Source organism: Artibeus jamaicensis, unplaced genomic scaffold (assembly GCF_021234435.1).
Source record: "Artibeus jamaicensis isolate MK-2021 breed Jamaican fruit bat unplaced genomic scaffold, CSHL_Jam_final contig_755, whole genome shotgun sequence".
In the NCBI taxonomy this organism is placed as follows: domain Eukaryota; kingdom Metazoa; phylum Chordata; class Mammalia; order Chiroptera; family Phyllostomidae; genus Artibeus; species Artibeus jamaicensis.
The window spans coordinates 2,107,696-2,130,134 of record NW_026521950.1 but is presented as its reverse complement, the minus strand read 5'-3'; the positions used below and the strand labels follow the sequence as shown (position 1 = coordinate 2,130,134).

The window sequence follows — 22,439 nt, the reverse complement described above, 5'->3', positions numbered from 1 at the left end:
GAGACAGGACAAGGCCTCCGCCCCCTGCTGTGCTCATTTAAGCGGCCAGAGAGCCGAGCTCTGAGGCCACAGGTGTGCGGGGCCCCAGGAGATGGAGACACAGCCCACAGGGAGCAGGTCCTTGAACCTGCTCGAGGTCACGAAAAGTGACTTCAGTCCTGTCTCAGCTCCGTGCGCCGGAGGCGGCGCCAATGCCACAAACTCTGGTGACGCTGTCTCCGGTGGCCAGTCCACCTCTCAGGGCCCCAGTTTCCTCCTTTCGAGCGTAAACGACCAGTTTGCCACTCAGAAAAGTAGTCAGTTCTGGTACGAATGTGTTAAACCCCAGAGTTCACGTAGCACAGTGTGCCCCGTAAAACAGCACAATTATTTTAAAAAGTTAAATGCCCACGAGGACCTTTCTGTCTCTCCCAATTCCATTGGTGCTTTATTTCTCTATAAGCTGCTGATTCTCAATTATACAATTACTGAGGTCCTTGTTTTCCTGTCTCTCTGCTATCAAATCCCATTCTACTTCCCTTTTATTAGCTGTTTTCAAGCATAAAAATAACTGGCAAAAACATCCCATGGGTATTGACTACAAGTCAGTTTTTAATTTCCATACATAAAACACATCCTAAATGAAATTTAAATGAATGAAATTTAAAATTGTTTTTAAATCTGGGAAATGAATTTGCTATAGAAGAATCAAATAATGAATATTCTTAATATAAGAAGGGCTTACATACTGATATCAGTCGCCAAAGACTTCCTCCCAAGAAGCAGAACGTAGCCAGTTGACAGAAGAAAACCCAAGTGGCCAACACAAACACCGCGGCAAGTGACCCGCCTCGCTAAGCGCTGGCAGCGGCAGCACAGAAACTTCAGTGTGTGTGCCCTTCCCTCCGAAAACAGCAGCGAAGCCTCCCCGGTCTTAGGGAACATGGTAACGGGCGGAGGTCTCCGAGTCTCCGGGCCTGGAGACAATTCGGGAGTGTGCACCTTGGGCTTTAAAAATTCATGCAGCTGTGACGGGGAGGAAATATACCAGGATCTCTCCAGAGACTAAAATTACCAGTGCTTTTGGTTTTCTCTGTACTTTGCTATTCAGAGCCTTCTGTCTTTTGAATCGTGTTTTTATTTTGAACACCAAGTTGCATAAGGAAGGTCCGCGTCCACACGGTGAGCGCACCTATGTGCCCCCCCCCCGCCCCGCTCACCGTTCTCTCTCTGTCCTTCCCAGGGGATCTTGGACATCCTGGTGCTCAGCAAAGGATCCGCAAAGAACGACTTCGCCATCCATGCGTTGAAAAATAACTTTGAAGCAGACGCTTATTTTGTTAAAGTCATTGGTGAGTGTGTGCTTTATGTGTTTTATTATCGAGTGTCAGCATTCCACTGTGTCTTCTCTCTGTCGATGCAAATGTCCCGAAGGAAGGCCGTGCTCCTCGGTCACCTGTGGGCAGCTCAGCACCGGCGTCCTGTGCCCGCCTCTGCTCCAGCAGTGACTTCCTCCCACCTGGCCCACGGCTGTGACCAGGAGCGCCCTTCATGCTTAGCTTCCCAGCCCCGGTGCCCAGCTCGGGTCCTGCATCCCCCACAGAGACCCCGCTGCATGGGCAGCGCTGTGCGCCCCTCAGTGCCTCACACCGGGAAGCATGTGGCGTTGACGTGCACCACCATGTTGGCCTTGGCGTTGTCCAAGCCCATTTCCGAGGTGCTTCCTGGTCTTCCTGGGCGCAGACGTCTCCTCTCACGGCCAGACCGACTCCCGTTCTCCATGATGCACTCACTCACTCACGTGCTCACTGTCGTACAGTGAGCCTGTAAGAAGTTGCAGAAGGCCTGTAGCCACATCATGGTCCTGCTCAGGACAAGGTCAAGTTCTCTGGAGAATTAAGTCACGAGACAGCAGACCCCTCGAAAGGGAGACACCACATCTGAGGTTTTTCTCCGAAAGGTCCCGGGGTGGGAAATGACAGGCGAGCCTGGTCAGCCACATGCTGGTGACAGCAGAAGCTCTGTGACGTGTCACAGGGTTCCTTCCACTGTTCTGAGTTGTGTATTTGAAAAAGTCCACGTGCAAAGGTTAAAAAACCGGAGCATCTCTGGAGCCTCCGTGGCCCGCAGCCTGTAGCTCAGGTCGGGGCGGGGACCACTGGGCAGCACCGCCAGCTGGGCGACTGCAGCCTGGGAAGCTCGGAGCCGGACACCGCCCACTTGGTGCGGGAGGCGTGAGTTTTAGAAAGTGAGGCGGCTCTGCGTGAGCCCCGTTATCATAGACGTTAATAACGTGCTTGACAGAGAGGCCGTGGGAAATGAGATGTGATTTAAAGCAGTCATTTGGGGAAAATAACCTTCCGGCTGCTTTGAGATGCCCTTCCACCCTTCCCTCCATCCCTGGTGTTCGCCTGGACTCTCGCAACCGCCGCTGTGCCATCTCCCTGCCCTGGCCGTCACCGACACCCAGAGTGGACTGCGCTCTAATAAACGGGCTGAGTGAGGAGATCGGCTGGGAGGGAGGCCTTGTTTCACACAGGGCGGTTGAGTGTGATGTTTGCTTTGTATCCACGTGTCTTAAAGAGACAGGAACTAAAGCATTTTCAGAGAATGAATCTGGACAGTCACCCTTAACCCCAGTGAGGCCATGTCATCCCTCACACTGCTGCTGGCTGCTGCTGGCTGCCCCCTTGCTGGCTACCCCCTCTCCCCCCTCCTCCTCCCCCTCCTCCCCTCTCCCCCCTCCTCCCAGGCCGGCCAGGCTCATACTCGAAGATGATTGCTATTAAGTAGCCGCCTGAGTCACAAAGCGAGCAGGTTTTACACCCTAAATACCTTTGAGAACACTGGGGCCGTAACGCGGCGTTTTCCCACGAATGGTCACGTCCTAAGCACTGTCATTTTAATGAAAACTAATGAATTGCACCTCCCATTAGTCAAGTTTTAAACTAATTTAATCTGCTAATAACCAGTAATTCACATAGCTCATTAATTATTTTAATTACAGTTTTTCGTTTAACTCTGAATAGCCTGAGTTTTCATATTTCATTAATCTTTCTAAAACAGCTTTGGTTTTAAAATCCTGGAGTATTAGAAATTACTGCTTAGACCAGCTTATTTAAAAGGGTATTATAAAATGTCGCAATATAGATCTATACGAGATTCTTAATGCGAATCATTTACAAAAGTTTATGAAATCCTGAAATGTCTAAAAATCAGACCATGGCCCAGCCAACAGCAGCGAGTTGGTGGAAAGACATTTGTTGACATTTGTCACAAGAAAGAGAAAGAGACACTGACGAACAAAAAGTGTCCCTGCCCGAGAAGCTCACAGGCGTCCATACAGAGAGCAGGGCGTGCTTGCTGACGTCCCTGCAGAAGTGATGCTGCCACCCTGACTCGACAGACCGCTCAGGCCTTTCGTTTGTTCTTTTTATTTTTTATGTATTTATTTTTAGGGAGAGGGGGAGGGAAAGAGTGGGAGGGAAACATCAGTGTGTGGTTGCCTCTGATGTGTCCCCTTCTGGGGACCTGGCCTGCAACCCAGGCACGCACCCTGACTGGGAATTGAACCAGCAACCCTTTGCTTCACAGGCCCGTGCTCCATCCACTGAGCTACACTAGCCGGGGCCTTTTGCTTGTTCTTAAGTTGCATTTTATGGTGTCCTAAAGCTGTCATCTCAAGTGACACTTGTACAAATGTCATAAGAGTCTACCCCGTTACGGTTTTGGTTTTGCAAGCGAATTTTAGAGCATTATTTCTTTTTTACTGTTAAAGCTTTAGTTGGGGATTTATTTTGTCTCCTGATCACAAAATTAAAGCAACTGCAGAGCATTTTCTGGTTTTATCAACTCGAGGGGAGAAGGCACGTCAGCGGGCGGGTCCCTTTTCCTTTCTGACGGGAAACTGACAGTGGGTCACAGAGGGATGTAACGACGAAGACAAAGTGGAGGGTAGAACCCGCTCCCCCACAGCCCCCTCCCCGCCGAGGGCAGGGCGTTCACTGGCGGCAGCGGCAGGGTTTCCCGCCTCATGCAGGACAGGCCTCGCCTGCCCTGGCCCCCGTGCCCGTCACTGGACATGCCTGTCACTGGAGGAAGGTCGGGTTTTCCTGTAGGTGAAACAACCGTCTCGCACCAAGAGCAGGTCCGCGTTCATGATGGTGTCTGGGGGTTCTGCATTCCTAATTAAACAGTGTTATCGAGAAGAACGTTCATCAAGCTCAAGCATTAACCTCATTCCTCCTTGAATTCCATAAAAGCAAGGAAATGCGTGTTCTGTTTGCATCTGGTAGGTCTCTCTTTTTAAAAGACGTGTGTAATAAACACCTGTGACATAAATATGATATGTACATAAGTATGATACATTTAAATCATCATTTCGATTCCATTGCTACAAATGAAACTTCAAATTTGACAGAGGAAGTCTTGGAAAAATAAAAAATAGGTACAAGATACAAGCAAATTTTTAGCCTACCATATACGAAATGAAAGAGACTATTATGTAATTTTGAGTAAATATGCTCAACTATGCTAAACAACACACCGACATTCTCCCTTGTACAGAAAATAAAATAACCCAATGGTTCATTGATTTCCCATCTCCCATATAAGTAGAATAATGTGTTTTTTAAATGAATTAGTGCCTAGTGGCCACGTGGTCTTTCGAAAGAATTCCATTTGCTTTGCGACCTTGAGTGATGCATTGGCTGAGCTCTCGCCTTCTCTTCTGGAACAAGGAGTGGTGCGGTCCCCGGACTCTCCACCCAGGTGCGCTCCTGGGAGGCTGCAGGCGGAGCCTATGCGGAAGTGGACACACGCGCTCACTCACCACGGGTGGGAAAGAGTGCCGCTGAAACTCAGTGCACACCGGAGCTTCAGCATGGGACCCAGAAATAACTCCGTTCCTGAGAATTCGCCCCTGGCGGCCACCATTCCACTTTCCACAGGCTTACTCCTCTGGGCGCCTCCCAAAGCTGGGACCATCCAGGGTCAGCGCTGTGGCGAGTGGCCTGTCTCCCTCCACGTGACGTCTGCAAGGCCCATCCGCAGATTGGCGCGTGTTGGGACGGCTTTCCTGGTTGGAGCCCAGGAGCGGGTCTGAGCGTGTGGCGCGCTGCGTCCTGTCCGAGGGGTGGGTGTGTGGGTGGGCCGTTCCCCCACCCCCTCCACCCGGGTACTGTAAATAGCAGGCGCGCCCCGTGGCATTGGCTCGAGTCGTCCTGATCACTAATGATGTTGCTCATCTTTTCACCACTTTTGTCTCTTTCTTTTCTTTGGAGAAATGCCTATTCAGATCATTTGCCCAGTTTTTAATTGATTGTCTTTTCATTATTGAAGTATAAGAGTTCTTTATATTATTTGGGTCATGGCCAAATGTAATTTTTATGTTACGAGTTAAAGTCTAACCTCATTTTCCTCCAAGTAGCCAATTACCCTGGGCCAATTATTGAATAATCTATCTTTTTCCTGCCTTAACAAGTATTTGTTGAGCAGATACACTGGCTTGGGTCCTGAGAAAACGACAGAATGCTGCAGGTTACACCCTAGTTACGGACACAGACTTGGGAGCAAACAGTTACTGTTCAGCAAAATAATGGTTTAAATGAAGGTTTATAAAGATCATTTTGGTACAAGTGGAAAAGAAATACTAATGTCTGCCTGGAGTTCAATGCTGCCGCCCTCCCACCCCCACTGGTCAAAAACCCCAGAAACTTGAAGAACAAGAGTGAGAACCAGTCACGGTCCCCAGGTGAAGGGCTCATGCGGCGAAAGCTGCCTTGTGTGTGTGGAGCGTGACTTGACCACTTCCTCACGCCGCGTCTGGTGCAACATCAGACCCTGCCCGAGTGACGCCTCTCGGAACACATGGGACCTGCCCCAGCTGCGGGCTCCCGGCAAGCCCAGGACCCACCTCCCTGCGGGGGTGCGCGCTGGCAGACAGCCCAGACTGTCACCGAGGCCACTCCTGCACGCTGAGCAGAATCGCCAGCGGCCGCCAGTTGCGGGCACGTGGAGCGTCCTGCCACAGGCGTCCCTTCGAGAGAGGTGGCGCCAGGGCGGCTGCTTCAGAGCTGGTGTCACTTGTGTGACGACCGTTTGGACATTCTAACCTTTTCTTTTTTGGCGATTGTCGAATAAACGTGTCATTAAGTTATTTTTGTATATTCCTGTGGACCATCACTGATTTTAGTTATAGTCTCCCAGTCGTTACCCAGTGTGCCCGAACTCCGAGACCAGGAACTCTGCAGAGGGGACGTCTGCCCCGAGACAGGGTGCTGGGGGGCCCCACCCACCCCCAGTGCTAACCAGCTGCCTTCCCTTCCCTTCCCACAGTTCTCAGCGGCCTCTGCTCCAGCGACTGCCCGCGGAGGATCACGGTGAGTGAGCTCCATGGCCACTTGGGCCAAGGGGGGGGTTATCCCTTCACGGGGGCCCTGGGCACCCGCCAGTGCCCGAGAGACATTCCCTGGGGCCATGGGCCTTTCCTGAAGCGTCTGCCCCTCAGAGGTTGCCTCCCATAGCCTCTGCTCACACTGTAGGGAGCAGCCGCCCCATCATCTCCAGGCCCGTGTGATGCTCCGTCAGCCTCACCTGCTGACCTTCAGCCGCCCCCAGACTGTCATCCCTGGGGGTCAGGAACCTGCCATCTCTGTGCATGGCACACAGCACGGGTCAAGCTTATGAATTTTTCAATGAATTTTTGAGTAGTCAGTATTGACTTGCTGTCTAATGGAAGATTTCAGCGAAATATGGTAACAAAATGTGAGAATAATTTGGCTTAGTTTTTGAAATTGCCTGTTTGCGTAAATTATAAGAATGTTATGTTATACTTGAAAGTGTACGTGCGTTGGTCTATCCTTGCCTGAGTCCTCATAGTAACCCTTGTTTTATAAGGAATTACCTTCCATTTAAAAGTGAGGAAACTGAGGCCCAGGGAAATTAAATTGTCCAGAGCCACGGAGCTATTAAGTAGTGGAGCGAGGATGCACAGCGCGGTGTTCCGATCACAGCCCGTATTTTTGTCCCCCCGCCCCACACTCCCTTGGAGGCGCGCGCTGCCCCCATGGCGTGTGTGGTGGGGGGCCTCCCCGACTTCAGAGGAGTGGGAGCGGACCCCCACCCGGGGCCTTCAGGCAGGGGGTTCAGACTCACCTAGGGAGGGACAGCGCAGAAGTCGCGGGGGACGTGGGACTCGCCGGAGGAGGGGTGGCCGGTGATACGAGGGGAGCTGAGCCAGGACGCCCCCGTCCGGCCCCTCTGTCTTTGGGTTGGTCAGCAGAGGCGCGTTCTGCTGGCTTCGTGTGCTCATCCCCGTTCACGGTTCTCTTCTCTCGTATTCGTCAGTTCTAGTTGTCATGCACAGGTTTAGATGACACCACGTACTCTGGCAAAGTACCGACTTTTTTAAAGATTTTATTTATTTTTAGAGAGAGGGGAAGGGAAGGAGGAAGAGAGAGAAACACGGGTTGGTTGTCTCTTGCACACGCCCCATCTGGGACCAACCTGCAACCCAGGCGTGTGCCCGGAGCAGGTAGCGAAGTGGCGACCTTTGTCTCTGTGGAGGGACCCTCAGCCAGGGGGCCACAGCGGCCATGGCGCGAGCTGCCGAGTTCCACACCTGCACCCAGTGCAGGCCGCTGGCCTCGGGCTCTCGGGCGCTGTTCCTTCTCCTCTGGGTCTTTCTGTCTCACAGGGGCCGTCTTCAGTTTTGTTCGTTCTTTCCTCACAACCGGGATCTGCTGCTGAGCCACTGCAGTGGGTTTCTCACTTGTCACCGTGCTCTGGAAGGGCTGTGCGTGTGTGCACGCGTGTGCACTTTCCATCTCTTTAGTGACGCTTCCTTTCCGTGAGGCCCTCATAGTTCCCTCGGGTCCGCAGACGTGGTGCCTGCCGTGCTCTGAGTGACTCAGGAGAGCCCGGTTACAGGTCTGGCCTGCGAGCCAGACGTCAGGGGCGAAGAGGGCCAGCCTCCCCGGACTGCCTTGTCCCCTCTGAGTGGCCTGCGCTTTCCTGTGTGTTTGGGGGGGGGGGGGCAGCGTTCTTTGTCATTGTTGAAAACCGGACATCTTAATAACACGAAAGCCCGGACGTGCTCTCCTGGGCCCACAGTCACCGGTGGTTGTCGCTGCTGTTCATTCGGTGGCCTTGATGGACCCGGGTGGTGGGCCAGCCCTGTGCACTTGGCTCAGGGCCAGCGGTGGCTGCAGAGAGGTGACAGTCGGTGACAGACGGGTCTTTTCTTTTTATAGGAACAGGCAGGCGCATGGGGGGCGGGGCCTGCGAGAGCCTCAGGCCATGTCCACGCTCTTTTCAAAGCCCTCATTTGAACTTCTCCTTTGCATTTTTCCTCTTCAGTGTGGTCAGCCCCTCCTCAGCCCCAACTGACAGCACAGCCCCGGCAGCTTCAGTGTAAACAGTCGCTACGGATTGTTTCTCACAGGGGCCAGTGTCAGGGCCCAGTGACCAGCTGCCCGCTCACTCGTCCGACAGGGCCTGCTGGACAGCGAGTGGGGACGGCTCTCTGGGAGAGCTGCTTAACCCACCGCCCCTAATGCTCGACTTGGCAGACCCCCCAAGGTGACCCCTCCCTTTCCAAGGCCTAACTGCTCCGCTTCATTGCAGCCCTTCGGCGTGAATCAGCCGGGACCTTACATCATGTACACGACCGTAGATGCAAACGGGTACCTGAAGAACGGGTCAGGTAAGGCTGGCACGCTGTGTCACCGACGGGGTGCACGGGGCGACAGCAACCGGTGGGTTTGCACACCCTTTAACGGTCCCCCCGTGCGTATCGGACCTGGTCTCTCTGTAGGCCGACGTCAGCAGGGTGCAGAAGGGCCCCGCGACAGACGTGTCGACACTAATTCCTCCCATACCCTCCGGTGACGGAGCCGGATCACCATCCTGCTTTTCAGCCACAGTGACAGGGACCGAGAGAGACCACCCGAGTTGTCCTGGTCAAACTGTGAGGCGGCGGATGAGTTCTCGAAGCTCATCTTGGAAGCAGAAGGGAGGGACCCGACCCACAACCTAAACTAACCCTGGTTTCCTCCTAGTGGAGTAGAAGCAGGAATGGTACATAGAATATTACATAAGGGTTGTTTCGGTGTATGGTCATAAGGGAAAACCTAGTTAATTTTTTAATAAATAATAAAGGGAAGTACAATCAAGACAAAAAGGAAATGAGACTAAGCCTAGGGCTGTGCTTCTGGCACGTGGTGGGGTGCATGGAGGGAATGAGGACGTAGACAGTCTGAACAACTATGTCTTTACACTCCGGTTTGGGTACATGTTAAACCAAGATTCCAGGACTAGCTGGTATTATTTTCTTTACCTTGAACAAAGATTAACTGGGCATATTTTTGTGTCAAAAAAACATAAATTGATAACAAAAGAAAATGGAAGGAGTCGTGACGCCTCCTGGAACAGGCACAATGTTGTTTTTCTCTGAAAGAACAAATTTCTGCGAGAGGAGTCGCCCCTCAGCTTAATCTCAGCCGACCAGAGAGCAGACAGGGCCAGTGGGGGGGGGGGGGGGGGGGCAGCCAGGGGAATGGAAGGGGGAAGGAGGGAGGATGCGGAACAGCACTAGGCACCACTGATAGATTCTATTTATACAACTACAAAAATTGAATGATTGAATAAGTGAATGGATTACAAAACATGCAGAAAGTCTGAGAAACTGTGAGAAAGTTGGCAAATTATTCAGCTGCTCAGCCGTTAGAGCCCCATCCGCACAGATGTAAATGAGTCAAAGACACACTCTGAAAATTCAAAGAAAGAAAATTAGAAGGCTTAGTGCCGACAAGAACAGAAGATTTGCTTCATGAAATTCTGTTTACACACTGATTTCTGGTGTCATATTCCAGTCGATATGGATCCCGACACTGAGGGGAAACCGCTACATGACAGCCTTGGGGGGGGACGATTTGTCTGTGCTGGGTCTTTGCTGGCAAATGTTTGGTCGTCCACAAGTCGTTATAAATAATTCAACAGTCCTCCCTGCTGTGCAAGTATATTTGTTGCAAAGGAATGTGATTTTTAAAAAATCTCATCGCTCAGCGGCACCATGGACATGTTCCTTCTCATCCCCTTCGTCCCCACTGTCCTCGGGCGCCAGCCGAGCAGCCGTGGGAAGCGGCCTCGCACCCCGGGGAGGGCTGAGATTCCCAGATGCACCCAGGCCCGGCATGGGGGAGGCACTCGGCCCCCACTGAGCAAGTGCGAGGGAGCAATAAAATTCCTAGCATGACTTCCCCGTGCATGCTTCTGTCAGAGATTGACCCTGCAAAGGTTTACTGTGAGTCGAGTCTCATATTGAAATAGAATAGTATTTGGAAAAAAAATACATCCTCATCTCCTCAATTAATTTTTTACCACTTATTAAATTCATTAGAATACAGGATCAGGTAGAGTCAGATAAGTGAACTCAGAGAGCAGAGGTGCTGATTTAATTAGAAATTGTATTTTTAGCAGCTTACTCATAGGCATGTGCTTTTTGAGGCGAGTTCTACCCTGAAATAACTTCTGCAGTTTTATTCTCTCGTGTGGTTTTCCCGTGATGAACCTGGCCTTTGTAGCCCAAGATAACAGGAGAGTCAGAGGTCACGGAAAACCAGTGCGTGGGACCAATTCCACAGTCAGGCCGAGCCGGCCCACTGTGCGCCTCGCAGCGCGCGTGCCGCTCCACGGGCCCCGCGTCATTCTCTCAAAAGATGGGCAAATTCAGACTCACAATAGAGATGGAGACTTTGTCTACGTGAACATCACCTGGGAAAAGGCGCGCACTGTTTGGTCATTAAGTGTATTTCAGGCATAAAAGTATTTTCCTACTCTGTTCACATTAACTAGAGTTTTCTCACTAACCATATATTTTCTTATTAAAATAAAATGGCTTTGGCTGTAAGGCAGATTATTAATATAAAAATTGCAACTCTGATGTTGTATACATAATAGAGGACAATTGTTTTCTAAAATCCATGAATCTTATCTACAGAGGGGAAAGTACAAAATTCTTCCAATCCACAGCACCCAGTAAGAAAATGGTCACCACCTCCAAGCTGTAAGCATTAAAGCATCCTTTTGGGAACCTTGAGATGGTTCTAGTAGTTTCGAGGGAAAACCCACGCTCCCCAGACTGATGCTCCGTTGGTGCCGTGTATCTGCTGTGCTGTTTTCACATGACTTGGCACCTGGGACTCAGTGTGGTCATTGTTCTTTACACAAAATAGTTGTTGTCTTTAAACATTTTAGTGAGCAATTTACTAGCCATTATATTTTACTTAATTATGTATGTTCACAAAAAGTAATTGAGAACAAGAATTCTACTTAATTTATTTCAAGAGTTCATATTTTTAAAAATCAGTGAGTAATCTAAAATAGGCCTGGTTGCCCATTTCTTGCCAAAATTTTCAATAGAATATTGATATTAGCAAACTGAATTCCACAGCACATCAGAGGTCACACACCACAATCAGCGGGATTTGCACCAGGGGTGCACAGGCCACCCAGCACCCGCGTGGTGTGACCCGGCACAGCAGCAGGGCCCCGTGTGAAATCAGGTGGTGGTCTCAGCAATGCAGAAAGCCATGCTGGGCGGAAGCCCGCATCTGTGATAAAAACTCTCACCAAAGTGGGAACGGAAGGGACACATCTCAGCAGAGCAAAGGCCCCCAGATGAGCAGCCCACGGTCAACATCGTCCTCAGTGGTGAGACGCCGGAAGCCTCTCCTCTGGGATCAGGACCAGGACGAGGAGGCCGCCGTCAGCCCTCCGCCCCACACAGCCCTGGAATCCTCGCCGCAGCGTTCAGACGAGGGGAAGGAGTGAGAGACGTCGGATCGGAGAGGAAGAGGGAAACTATCTCTCTGAAAGCAGAGAGAAGGAAGGAGGAGAGATGATAGACCACCTTTCGACAAGTTCAGTGTCAGGCACATCTGGTTTCTGGTCCAACATGAGAAAGACTTGGAAGTCATACCCCCATCTTCACCACCACCACCCCCAAAAAAGGTGAACAAAGTGAAAATCAACAGTTCTTGGACCCATCAGAGAATTGAAGGCACAGGGCCAACCCCTGCCCCCAAACAGAAGACAGGTGGACCCAGAGAGCCCACCGGCCGCAGCAGACCGCGGCTGGGCCACCACCGGGACCCTCACAGGGCAGCGACTCATGGCTGGAGGGCAGGTCTGGTGCCAGTTTCAGAGACTAAGGGCTCGGTTGGGTTTTACCTCTGGGAACCGCACCGGGTGCTCGGGGCTGGGTCTGCGGGAGACGCCCTGGCTGCTGTCGGGGAGGGGGTGTGAGCAGGCCACCGCCGAGCAGGTGCCAGCTGGTCAGAGGGAAATGCAGGCCGAGGCATTTTGTGTCAGAGCCGCGTGATGGAACAGACTCCGCGCCGAACCTGTTCATGAAGCCCCGCTCCACGCAGAGCCCCAGCTTCAGCCGCGCTGACCTCTCCCGTTCACGAGGTCCCTGCTCACCGTTCTCCAGCCTCCGGATTCTCCTCACTGAGGAAGCAGCAGTGACTTCCACCGGACAGTCTCCTGCTGTGGTCTCGCCACGAACACAGTTTAACACACGTCACAGAACACGATGCTCCTTTCAGCACCCCTGCAGAGGAGAGGGTCACCCTAAAACTCGTGCTCTGCTGGTGAACTGCCCGGGCTGAGTAGGGAGCCTGAGCCAGCCCTCGTGCAGGTCCTGGGGAGCCCGTCCCCGGGGGCTGCCTTTCTCTCACTCTCATCCTGCGTGGGTGTGATCAGATCAGGGGCAGGGCAGCAAGCTAAACCCGCCTCATTTCCCAGAATGGCTTCAATGGCCCGGGCTTCAGGTGCCGAAAGGGAACATCACAAAGGTGGCCCACGGCTGTGAGATGCGGCCCTACGGCCCGGGCTCCAGAGACCCGCAGATGGCCGTGGGAATGGGGGCAACTGCATATGGAGTCTTGCAACCAACACCCCGGGCCCCCCATTTAGCAGCTGTGTGTTTTTGGTCAAACTACTTCACCTCGGTTTGCCCCCCAAGGCAGGGAGGTAACAGCGGAACTTGGCATGGCCCTCGGCCCCGGAATGAGACCGGACCCACTATGGCAGGTCACTCACTGTCAGGTTTCCCGCTGCTCGAAGGGGTCTGTGTGGCCCCCGCCCCTCGTCCTCCCCGGCTGCCCTCCACTCCCCCTAACTGCTGTCAGGGCAGCTCCGTCCGGGGGCCTCCAGCCTGAGAGGAACCAGCACCACCCAGAAGCGTCTGCTCCGAAGAAGAGGCTCTTACACGAGACCTCAGTCGTTCGGATCCTGCTCCCTCATTTTTATAGAGCTGATTGTTTTTCCCAAGCCTGGGTAGCAGCTGCAGAAACACTTCTGGCACAGGGTAGAGATGGGCAGAGGGGGTAACAAAATATGGCCCAACGGGCTGCTGGTGACAAGACGCACTTCAGATTCAGGGACACCAATGAGGAGAAAGACTGGGAAGGGAGAGGCCCCGCGCAGAGAGCAGGGCGGCCGCTGTCCCATCAGAGGAAGCTCGTCTTTAAGACAAAAATTGTTACTGGAAACAAGGGACATTTCACAATAATAAAAAGATCCATCCATAAGGAAAATATAACAACGATAAAGAAGTGTATATCTAACAGCAGAACCCCCAAAAGACATGAAGAATTGAAGAGGAATTGATAATCCAATAATAAATGACCGGAGACTTGGATCTCCCACTTCGGATAATGGACCGAACAGCTGGGCAGGGACCAGTGAGAGAAAACGACACTGCAGACCGCCCGCCTGACAGCCGTGTGCGTGGCACGGCACAGACCCTGCGTCCTCCTGCAGCACGGGCCACGCCGGGACACGGAACAAGACCCCCTGTGGCCAGCAGGGCCCCCCACACGTGTTCCCAACGGCCACTGGACGGTGTCGGAAATAAAAACTCATGTGCGAAGTCACGAGGGAGACTACTTGCGTGGATGAGAAACAGATTGCGACGTGTTCCAGCGACCGCACAGGATGCAGCCGAAGCCGGCGGCAGAGGGGATTCGACGCTGCGAATGCCTGTGTTAAGGAAGGGGAGCAGTTTGGAACCACTGATCTAAGTATCCACCTTAAGAAACTAGAAAAAGAGAAGCAAACTAAAACCCAGCAAACAGAAGGCAAGAAATGAGAGGAAATAAGTAGGGGAGAGAAAACCATCAAGATAGTTTTTTGAAAGACTAACAACATTTACAAACCTTTAGCTAAGCTGACCAAGAAGAGAAAAAAAATTACTAAAGCCCAAAATGGAAGTGGGGACCACTCAGTCTTACAGACTTAAAAAGAAAGCTACGTAAGTGACCAATAGGCACCTGGAAAGAAGCCCAGCATCCTTAGGTGAGTGCATATAAGACAAGATTACGTTTAAAAGCCACAGGGAGATGCCGCCCGCAGCCCCGAGAAAGCTGCGGTCAGACCAGCCCTCCTCCAGTACTGGAGCCGGGCGGGCACGGCCAGTGCACAGGGGAGCTTGGGGCTGCCTCCCTGCCGCTGGGAAGCCGGGCTTGGGGACAGGGGCGACTGCTAGTGGGATGGGCTTCTCGGGGACGGGGGACGTGCTCTGAATGTTGGCGTGGTCTGGATGGACAGCGTGGTGAGCACACTCGGAGCCAGCTGGCCACACACGTCCCTTGAGTGTGGGTCACGCTGTGTGGGTCGTGTGTCGATGACACTGCTGTCTTTAGAAAGCAAATCGTTTGTGAACCAGACACCGTGTCTCATGTTTCCGTCCTTGAAGAGTAGGCTGTAGCCCCTGAACGGTTGACAAGCTGCTTTGCCGCTCGGCGAGAGCGGCGTTTCTGAAGGTGTCTCTCTCTCTCCCTCTCTCTGGCCGCTCAGCGGGGCAGCTCAGCCAGTCGGCGCACCTGGCCCTGCAGCTGCCGTACAGCGTCCTCGGCCTGGGCCGCAGCGCCAACTTCCTGGACCACCTCTACGTGGGCATCCCCCGGCCGTCCGGAGAGAAGGTGAGTCGCGGCGTGTTTTGTTTACCGTCCGTCCCTGTTTCAATGCTCACTGCCAAGCATCCGAATTCGGTCATTTGAATTCAATGGACTCGAAGGGCAGTGGTTGATACTCTGTTCCCTTTAAAGAACTAGGAAAACTGACCGGCAGTGACCTCTCTGTCCCACGTGAGGGCGCGTCACCCTCTGGGGTGGAGTCGTCCGCCGCCCCTTCTGAGTGACCCCTGCCGCCACCTCTCCCACACACTCGCCTCCGCTTTGGGCCTGGCCCCTGTGGAGGGCACTCGGGGCGGCGACCACTGCGAGGGGGCGCTCCCCGAGTGTTTGCTGAGTTAATGAGTCGTGAGGTGGGGGAAACCCTTCCCTGGAAAGGCGAAAACAGTAAACACCGGCAGGGCACAGGGGCCTTTTGGGACCCACCGCCCCTGGGTTCAGTCGAACCTTCGCCCCGGGCTTCAGGGAACCCCAAGAGGGCCGGTCTGTTCCCGGCCGATGCAGAGTCTGAAGCGCGTGGGTGACCATGTCCGTCACTGCTCTTGCAGGCCGTGCGGAGACAGGAGTGGACGGCCATCATCCCGAACTCGCAGCTCATCGTCATCCCCTTCCCGCACAGCGTCCCTCACAGGTAGCGTGACACACTTGTTCCCTGGCTCTGAACTCGGGAGACCTCTGGCGGCTTCCTTCCAGGTCTCGGCGCTCCTCACGTCTCAGTCTTTCTGAGAGAATGTTCTTTCCAATGCACGTGCATAACACGAAAGCAAGTTGACTTTTGTTTGCGGTGCGGTCTGAGATTTAGTGACAAGAGACTAACTAATGAGTCAGTAAATTTTATCCCAGAATAAGTCCATTGCCATCACTCAGAGTGATCTGACCTTTATTATTAAACTCCTGAGACGAAAACAGAGCTGGTTCCTATGGAGCCGCCTGCAGCCCGGTGGCCCCGAGCCCAGCTGTGGGCTCCCTGAGCTTCGCACGGGCTCGGGGTGGCCGCAGGAGAGGGCCCGGGTCAGCGCAGTGACATGACCCCCCCACCACGCCACACGGGCCACGGAAGGTTCTCACGGGCCCCCGCCCGCCTGCACGTGTGGCTGTGCCGGTTGGTCACGTTGCATAAGTGAGCAGGGGTCAGAAAGAGAAGATGGGGAAATGTTACCACAACCACGTGGCCACCTGCCGTGGGGTTCGAGGTTCCGAATTAAGCGAGTCGGGCGACGTGAAAAGAATGCCTCAGTGGTCCGCAGCACCCGCCGCAAACGAACAGGAGAATAATTCTCGCAGGAGCAGAGAAAACAGCGTCCGGTCGGGAAACCTGTTCTCCTTCAGTTCGCTGCGTAAATCTGCAGCCTGCAGGGTCACCTCCACTCTTAGCTCTGCGTGGATTTAGTTGCTTTTGTTTTATTTCCAATGGCTTCCGTGAGTGGCCTGACTGATACGCTCTGCGATCTCAGTGAAACGTGTCCTTTCCGCTCCCCCCCGCCCGCAGCTGGAGTGCCAAGCTGTACCTCACGCCCAGCAACATCGTGCTCCTGACGGCCATCGCGCTGGTCGGCGTCTGCGTCTTCATCCTGGCCATCATCGGCGCCCTGCACTGGCAGGAGAAGGTCCGCTCGCTGGGGGCCGTGACTGGGGGGGGCCGGAGGGTCAGTGGTGTGGTGTCTTCAAATCCGCCCACCCCAGTCTCCAGTGACACGGTTGTGGTTCTGATTTTTCAGGTTCTGCCCACGATGCTGTCTAATTGATGATCGTTTATTTCTTTTACCCTCAAGTTCCTGTGTGTCTTAGCAGTTCATGCAAATCACAGGAGGACACTATTCACTTTAAAATTTTCCTGGTTGTACAATAGTTACAGAGTGGTCGCCCCCAGATCTCCAGGTCTATCTAAGATCTTAGAGCCGGCAGGGCGTGGGTGGAGGCGGAAGAGAGTAGGGGGAGGTGAACAGTGATGGGAAAATAAAATGTTTTAAATCTAAAAAGAAAGAAAAGGAAACCTTAATGAGACCCACTTTCTCATGGAGAACAGACACTCACTTTGCAGAGGAGCAGGCTCATCCCCCGAGGGAGCCCCGCACACTGTCCCCAGACGCACACTGTCCCCAGACGCACACTGTCCCCAGACGCACACTGTCCCCAGACGGCTGCCCCTCTGCCGAGGCCGCGCTCGGGGCCCAGGCGGGGAGTGGCCACGGGGACACATCTTTTCTGTCGGCTGCCCTTTGCAGCGAACTGGTTGCCTTCAGTGTGAACCCCCAGTAGTGAAAGGAAGCTGCAGAGGCATCGGTGTCTGCACGATGCTAACGAGGAGAAACGCTGGTGTCACAACCGCGCCAGCGGTTCAGACACAAAGGCCAAAGCTGGCTGCTCGTTGCCCGTGCATGCAGAGCACGGGGCCAGCAGGCTCCCACGGGACTCTCCGAAAAGGGCCGCCTCCCGTGGTGTGGGGGGATCCCTCACCACCCCCACGGCTCTGGCTCTGGGTCTCGTTTGTCCCGTCCTTTTCAACTGTGACGGCCGTTGGCTCGTCTTTCAAAAAGAGAACTTAATGCTTGTCCTGACAAACCTTCGAAGGTTTGTCTCTGACACTGCCACCCCTTGCACGTCGACACTGTGACACTTGACACAGTGTCATTTCAGATCAGCGGGAGAGGCAGGGCCGGGGGGCCTCTCGGGCTTGCGTCCTGTGTGGCAGAGCCTGGCCTGCAGCATCCCCCAGCTCTCGCCCCGCACCAGGGACTTGGAGGTGATTGATTTCTCAGGGGACCCAGTTGCAGGAGGAGCCCTGCAGGCTCCCCACCCTGGATGGGAGGCTGCACTCAGAGGTTCCCCGAGGAGGGGCTGCTGCCCCCGCCCTGGGGCTCTCGTCCTGCCCTGGGTCCGCTTGCACCTGCACTTCGGGCCACGCACCTGCCAGGGCCGCCTCTGCCCAGTGCCACCTCTGCCCGGCACCCCGCCAGCCGCCCCCTCCCCCCCTGAAGCTTCCCCACCTGCAGCCTTCACGGCGGGGACACCTCTGCTGGACCCCTGGCTGTCCCTAAAGCAGGATTCAAAGGCCTCGTCCCTTTTCTTTCTCACTTATTCACAAGACTCAGTCAGCTGCCCCTGCTGCTGCCCCCGCCCCCGCATCCCTCCTGCGGGGCTTCCTGGGAGCCCCTCCATCTGCTCTCCTGCCCCTCACCCCACTGCCGCCGGCCCTCATCATGTCTCTGCTCGGCCCTCTGGCCACTGTCCCCTCGCCGGCCTCACTGCCCTTCCAGGGGCCCCACGGGGCACCGTGCCCACCTCTCACCAGGTATTCCACACGACCCGTCCTCCCCTGACTGCCACCAGCGCTGTCCTTTCAACGGCCCCTGTCCTCACCCCCCGAGGCAGCCTGTGTCTCAGGTGGTAGGGACCGTCCTCCCCGTGTCCTGAAACAGCATGTTGGCCTCTCCTTCCAGGCTTTAAGCTCCTTGAGAACAAACTGAGGGCCTTTAATCCCTCAGAACCCCAAGCACAGGGCTCGGCTGGGAGCCGAGAGTCAGTAAATCCTGCTGAATCTATAGGTTAAGCCCAAATAGGTCATATGGCTCAATCTAATTAACTTAGGTTCGAGTGTTAACCTCAGTGTTAAGAATGGGAAGAATGTAGTAGTTGATTCCATCCTTACAAAATCTCATGTTTGCTCCTATTTTCAAGTAAATAATAACCAACTGGGCGTTTAAGGATCAATTCCTATTGGTTTTTAAATTCAATTTAGTGGATCATTAATTTATGAAATCACTACTGTAAACTTCAAAAATAGTTCATTAGTCTGTTACAAAAGTCACACCTGTTATCTGCTCGACTCTGGGGGCTTTTTCCATTGACCCCTTCGATTTCAGAAACGCGCCGGTCCCCGACATTTCCTGGCGTGCGTAACAGGCCTGATGTTGTCTTTCAGAAAGCGGACGACAGAGAGAAGCGGCAGGAAGCCCACCGGTTCCACTTTGACGCCATGTGACCCGCTATTCACGCCGTATCGTGGACCAGCCTCTGCGTGATTCACCAAAACACTACCTTTGGCTTAGAGAAGAAAATAGGGGATTTTGAAATTATTTATGACTGACGCTTCTTCTGGTGACTACTGGAGGGCACCCGGACGGACGCGGCAGGAGGGGCCGCGGGCCTGTTCGGGGCGCTCTGCCTTTCTGCTCCTCCGTGGGGCTGGCACGCGTGCTCAGCTGTTTCTGTCTCTACACACGCTTGTCAGAGTGACGGTGGCGGGAAGACTGTGAATAAAGATATTTCGGTGAGCAGCGCCGACCGCGCCCTGCTCCTCTAACACAGCCGACGGCCCTTCCGTGCTGTCTCTCAGGCAGAGTTGCCGGCCTTCCCCTCCGTCTTGGGCCAGGGGCTGTCTCAGGGCAGACAGAGCGGTGGGCGGGGGCCTGGTCTTGGGACCCCTGTCTGCCAGCCTTGCCTTCCATCCCGGCCCCCCCCGCCCAGCTGTTGGAGCTTGGCCGGAACGCAACCCCCGGGACCCTCCCTCCTGGTCCATCGGTGGGTGGTCCTGTCGCTCAGCTGAGTGACCGTGAGCACTGGCGGGGACAGCACAGGGAAAGGCTCAGTGAGAGGTCACAGTCATCGCTACTTTTAGATGATTTCTTTAGACTTTTACAGCTAATTATCGACAGGTATAAACTCCAGAGAATTTTATTTCCAGGCATTAGGCCGTCATATTTGGAAAACCTGAATTCTTGGTGGGCGATAGCTGATACAAGGGTTTGTTACGTGTCCATAAAAACATCACAGCAGCCTCCAAGCCTGAATGTGCCCCACATTGTCACATCACCTGACCCCTGACCCCTGCCACGTGGTGGCAAAGCACCGACTTCCTGAAGGGGACCGGGTGGTCCCACCCGGGAGGCTCGTCTCCCATCTCAAGTCTCTCGTCAGAGCGCGTGGGGGTCTGTGATTTGCGATCAGACTTCAGAGCGGGTTTCTGAGGACTTCACCTCACCAGAAAGTTGCTTTGAGACTTAACTCTAAGATCGGGGGAGACTTTGTAACTAGTCGGTGCCAGTACTGTCGTGCATGCAGACGGCCGTGCGGCGGCTCCGAGACCCGGATGCCGACTGACGCCTGTGACTTCGTGCTGTTCTGTCCTGTGCCGCTCACTGAGCACGCTGGTGTGTCGGTGATTAACTCTGTCTGAGCATGCAGTGTCCTCTTAATAAATATTCTGTGTTGAGACGAAGTGTTTAGGGGAATCTCTAAGTAACTCCATATTCAGGAGCATGAGGAGGCATCAGGAGGTCCACACCACTTACCTGGACGGGGAGGCGGAGGGAAAGGGGCTCGCCCGCACCTCCTGCCGACCCGCAGCCCGTCCCCCAGGACAGGCCGGGAGCCCATCCGCCGATCCGGCCCGACCGAGCCCCCCGCTGGAGCCAGGGTCTGCGGGGGCAGCGCTGCAGGCAAATGAAACGTCGGGACCGTCACAGAGACCATACGGTACCTCTCCCACTCTTGACACCAGCCTCCAAATGCAATGTCAAGGTCATTTATCAAGGGCCAGCAGGTGCAGAACCTTGAGAACCAAACGCAAACACCTTCATGTCCATTTGAACACCGTGGTGGAGAGAACCTGGATTCCACTCTCACCTCTGAGTGGAACCAAATCATCAAAACAAGCAAGCAAACTAGAACCAGAGACATGGAAATTAAGAACAAATTGACAGGGGCCAGTGGGGAGAGGGGAGGGGAAAAAGGAGAAAGAAGGGGGGGTCATCAAGGAACATGTATAAAGGACCCCTGGACAAGGACAACAGGGGAGGGGGAGGATCGAATGTGGGAGGTGGGGTGTGTACGCAGGAGAAGCGTAATGGGGGGAGACAACTGTAATTAAACAATTAAAAAATAACCTGGCATAGCAGGTGCTCAGACCTGCTGGTTTAGTGGAGTGTGGCTAGAAGAATGAGTGAAGGAAGCTTACCCTGGTTTTCTCTCAGATATTTCTCTCAGATATATATATATACATGCATACACATACACACATGTACACACGCACAGTCATATACTGTTTACCGTGCTGTCGGCAACCTGCAAATGGAGCATCTTAGAATTTCTGTCCTTAACACACAGAATGACCTCGACAATTCATTGGGCACCAAGGAATAATCTGAACATTCAAAGCATCTTTTAAAAGAGAACCAACCACATTACCTCTTTTTAAAAAACTGTCGGTTCAAATAAATATGTATTTTAAGAAACCAACTCCATTTGGCTCTTTTGATGGTATGGGCTCAGCCAGTTGGAAAGAAAAAAAAATGTCTCTTCAATTCCATCAAACAAACCCAGGTCTTTTTGTCCGTTTTATTTTGTTTCAACAAAATAATTTGATCAAATCTCCACCGGTTATGTCGGCACCGTCTGAAGAGTGAAATAGAATTTGGTTAGATTCCCGCTGCCTTCAGAAATTTTCCAGTGCTTCTGAAGCTTTGCCTCGGGTGTAACCAAGGCATTACAAAGAACTATTCAATAAAAATCACTCAGATCTTAATTACTGAATCTTATGATACTTTAAAGAATTATGGACTTAACTGCCTGCTTGTGCTTTCTATGCAGGAAAGGACTAGCGAACCTATTCATCATGTTAATGGAAAAGGTTGAAGGATAGTAAACCACTTAAAGAAACACATGTTCTATCCTGGCTGGTGTAGCTCAGTGGATTGAGCACCAGTCTGCAAACCGAGTGATTACAGGTTCAATTCCCAGTCAGGGCACGTGCCTGGGTCCCCAGTAGGGAGCACATGAGAGACACCCACACATGGATGTTTCTCTCCCTCTTTCTCTCTCCTTCCCCTCTGTCCAAAACTAAATAAATAAAATATCTTAAGTTTAAAAAAAAAAACGAATTTTACACTTTGGTGATTTCACATTGTCCCAATTAACTAGCTTGAGTTTCAGCTGTGAGTAAACAGGTCTCAGCATAAAGTAAACTGATCGCCTTTCAAAATGGGATTTGGGCTTTTTTTAAAAAAAGAGACACCATCAATTTTAGCGATGCTATTCTAAGAAATAGAATTAGGGCCTTTCTTAGTTTTTTACAATCAAAGGAAAGTGACCAGATGACCAGAAGTTTTCCTGATACGGCTGAATTCCTTTCGTCCTGGGAGTAGGCAGTATTTCTTTAAAATGTTCTTGCTCTGGAATTAGGCTAGGCAGAAATGTGGAAACAAGTTTAGGTGACAGCCGGTTTGACTCCCTGGAGGCAGCTCTTTTCCACCATCACTAACACAGGGGTAACTGGGGTTCAAGGGTGCAGGACTGAATCATGGCCCCCAATGCCTACGCTGGTGCCCTGCCCCCAGTGTTCTGATCCAGTGTGGCCATATTTGGAGACAGGCCTTAACGAGGTAACGAAGGTTAGATGAGGCGTTAAGGCCAGGACCCTAAGCCAACAGGGTGAGTGTCCCTGGGAGAAGAAGGAGGCCCGAGAAGTTTCTGGGGCGCTCAGGA

At 53.1% G+C, this 22,439-nt stretch overlaps 1 protein-coding gene across 1 annotated transcript in view; it reads left to right on the top strand.

The window, feature by feature from the left end:
- Nucleotides 1-20,175, top strand: part of ITFG1 (integrin alpha FG-GAP repeat containing 1) — a 75,131-nt gene extending 54,956 nt beyond the window's left edge. The window contains exons 12-18 of the mRNA XM_037144881.2: nt 1,223-1,331; nt 6,316-6,359; nt 8,605-8,683; nt 14,842-14,966; nt 15,506-15,588; nt 16,447-16,564; nt 18,880-20,175. Of these exons, the coding sequence (XP_037000776.2) occupies nt 1,223-1,331; nt 6,316-6,359; nt 8,605-8,683; nt 14,842-14,966; nt 15,506-15,588; nt 16,447-16,564; nt 18,880-18,939 (618 nt within the window). The 3' untranslated portion in view covers nt 18,940-20,175. The remainder of the gene's footprint in view (nt 1-1,222; nt 1,332-6,315; nt 6,360-8,604; nt 8,684-14,841; nt 14,967-15,505; nt 15,589-16,446; nt 16,565-18,879) is intronic.
- Nucleotides 20,176-22,439: the final 2,264 nt, after the last annotated feature.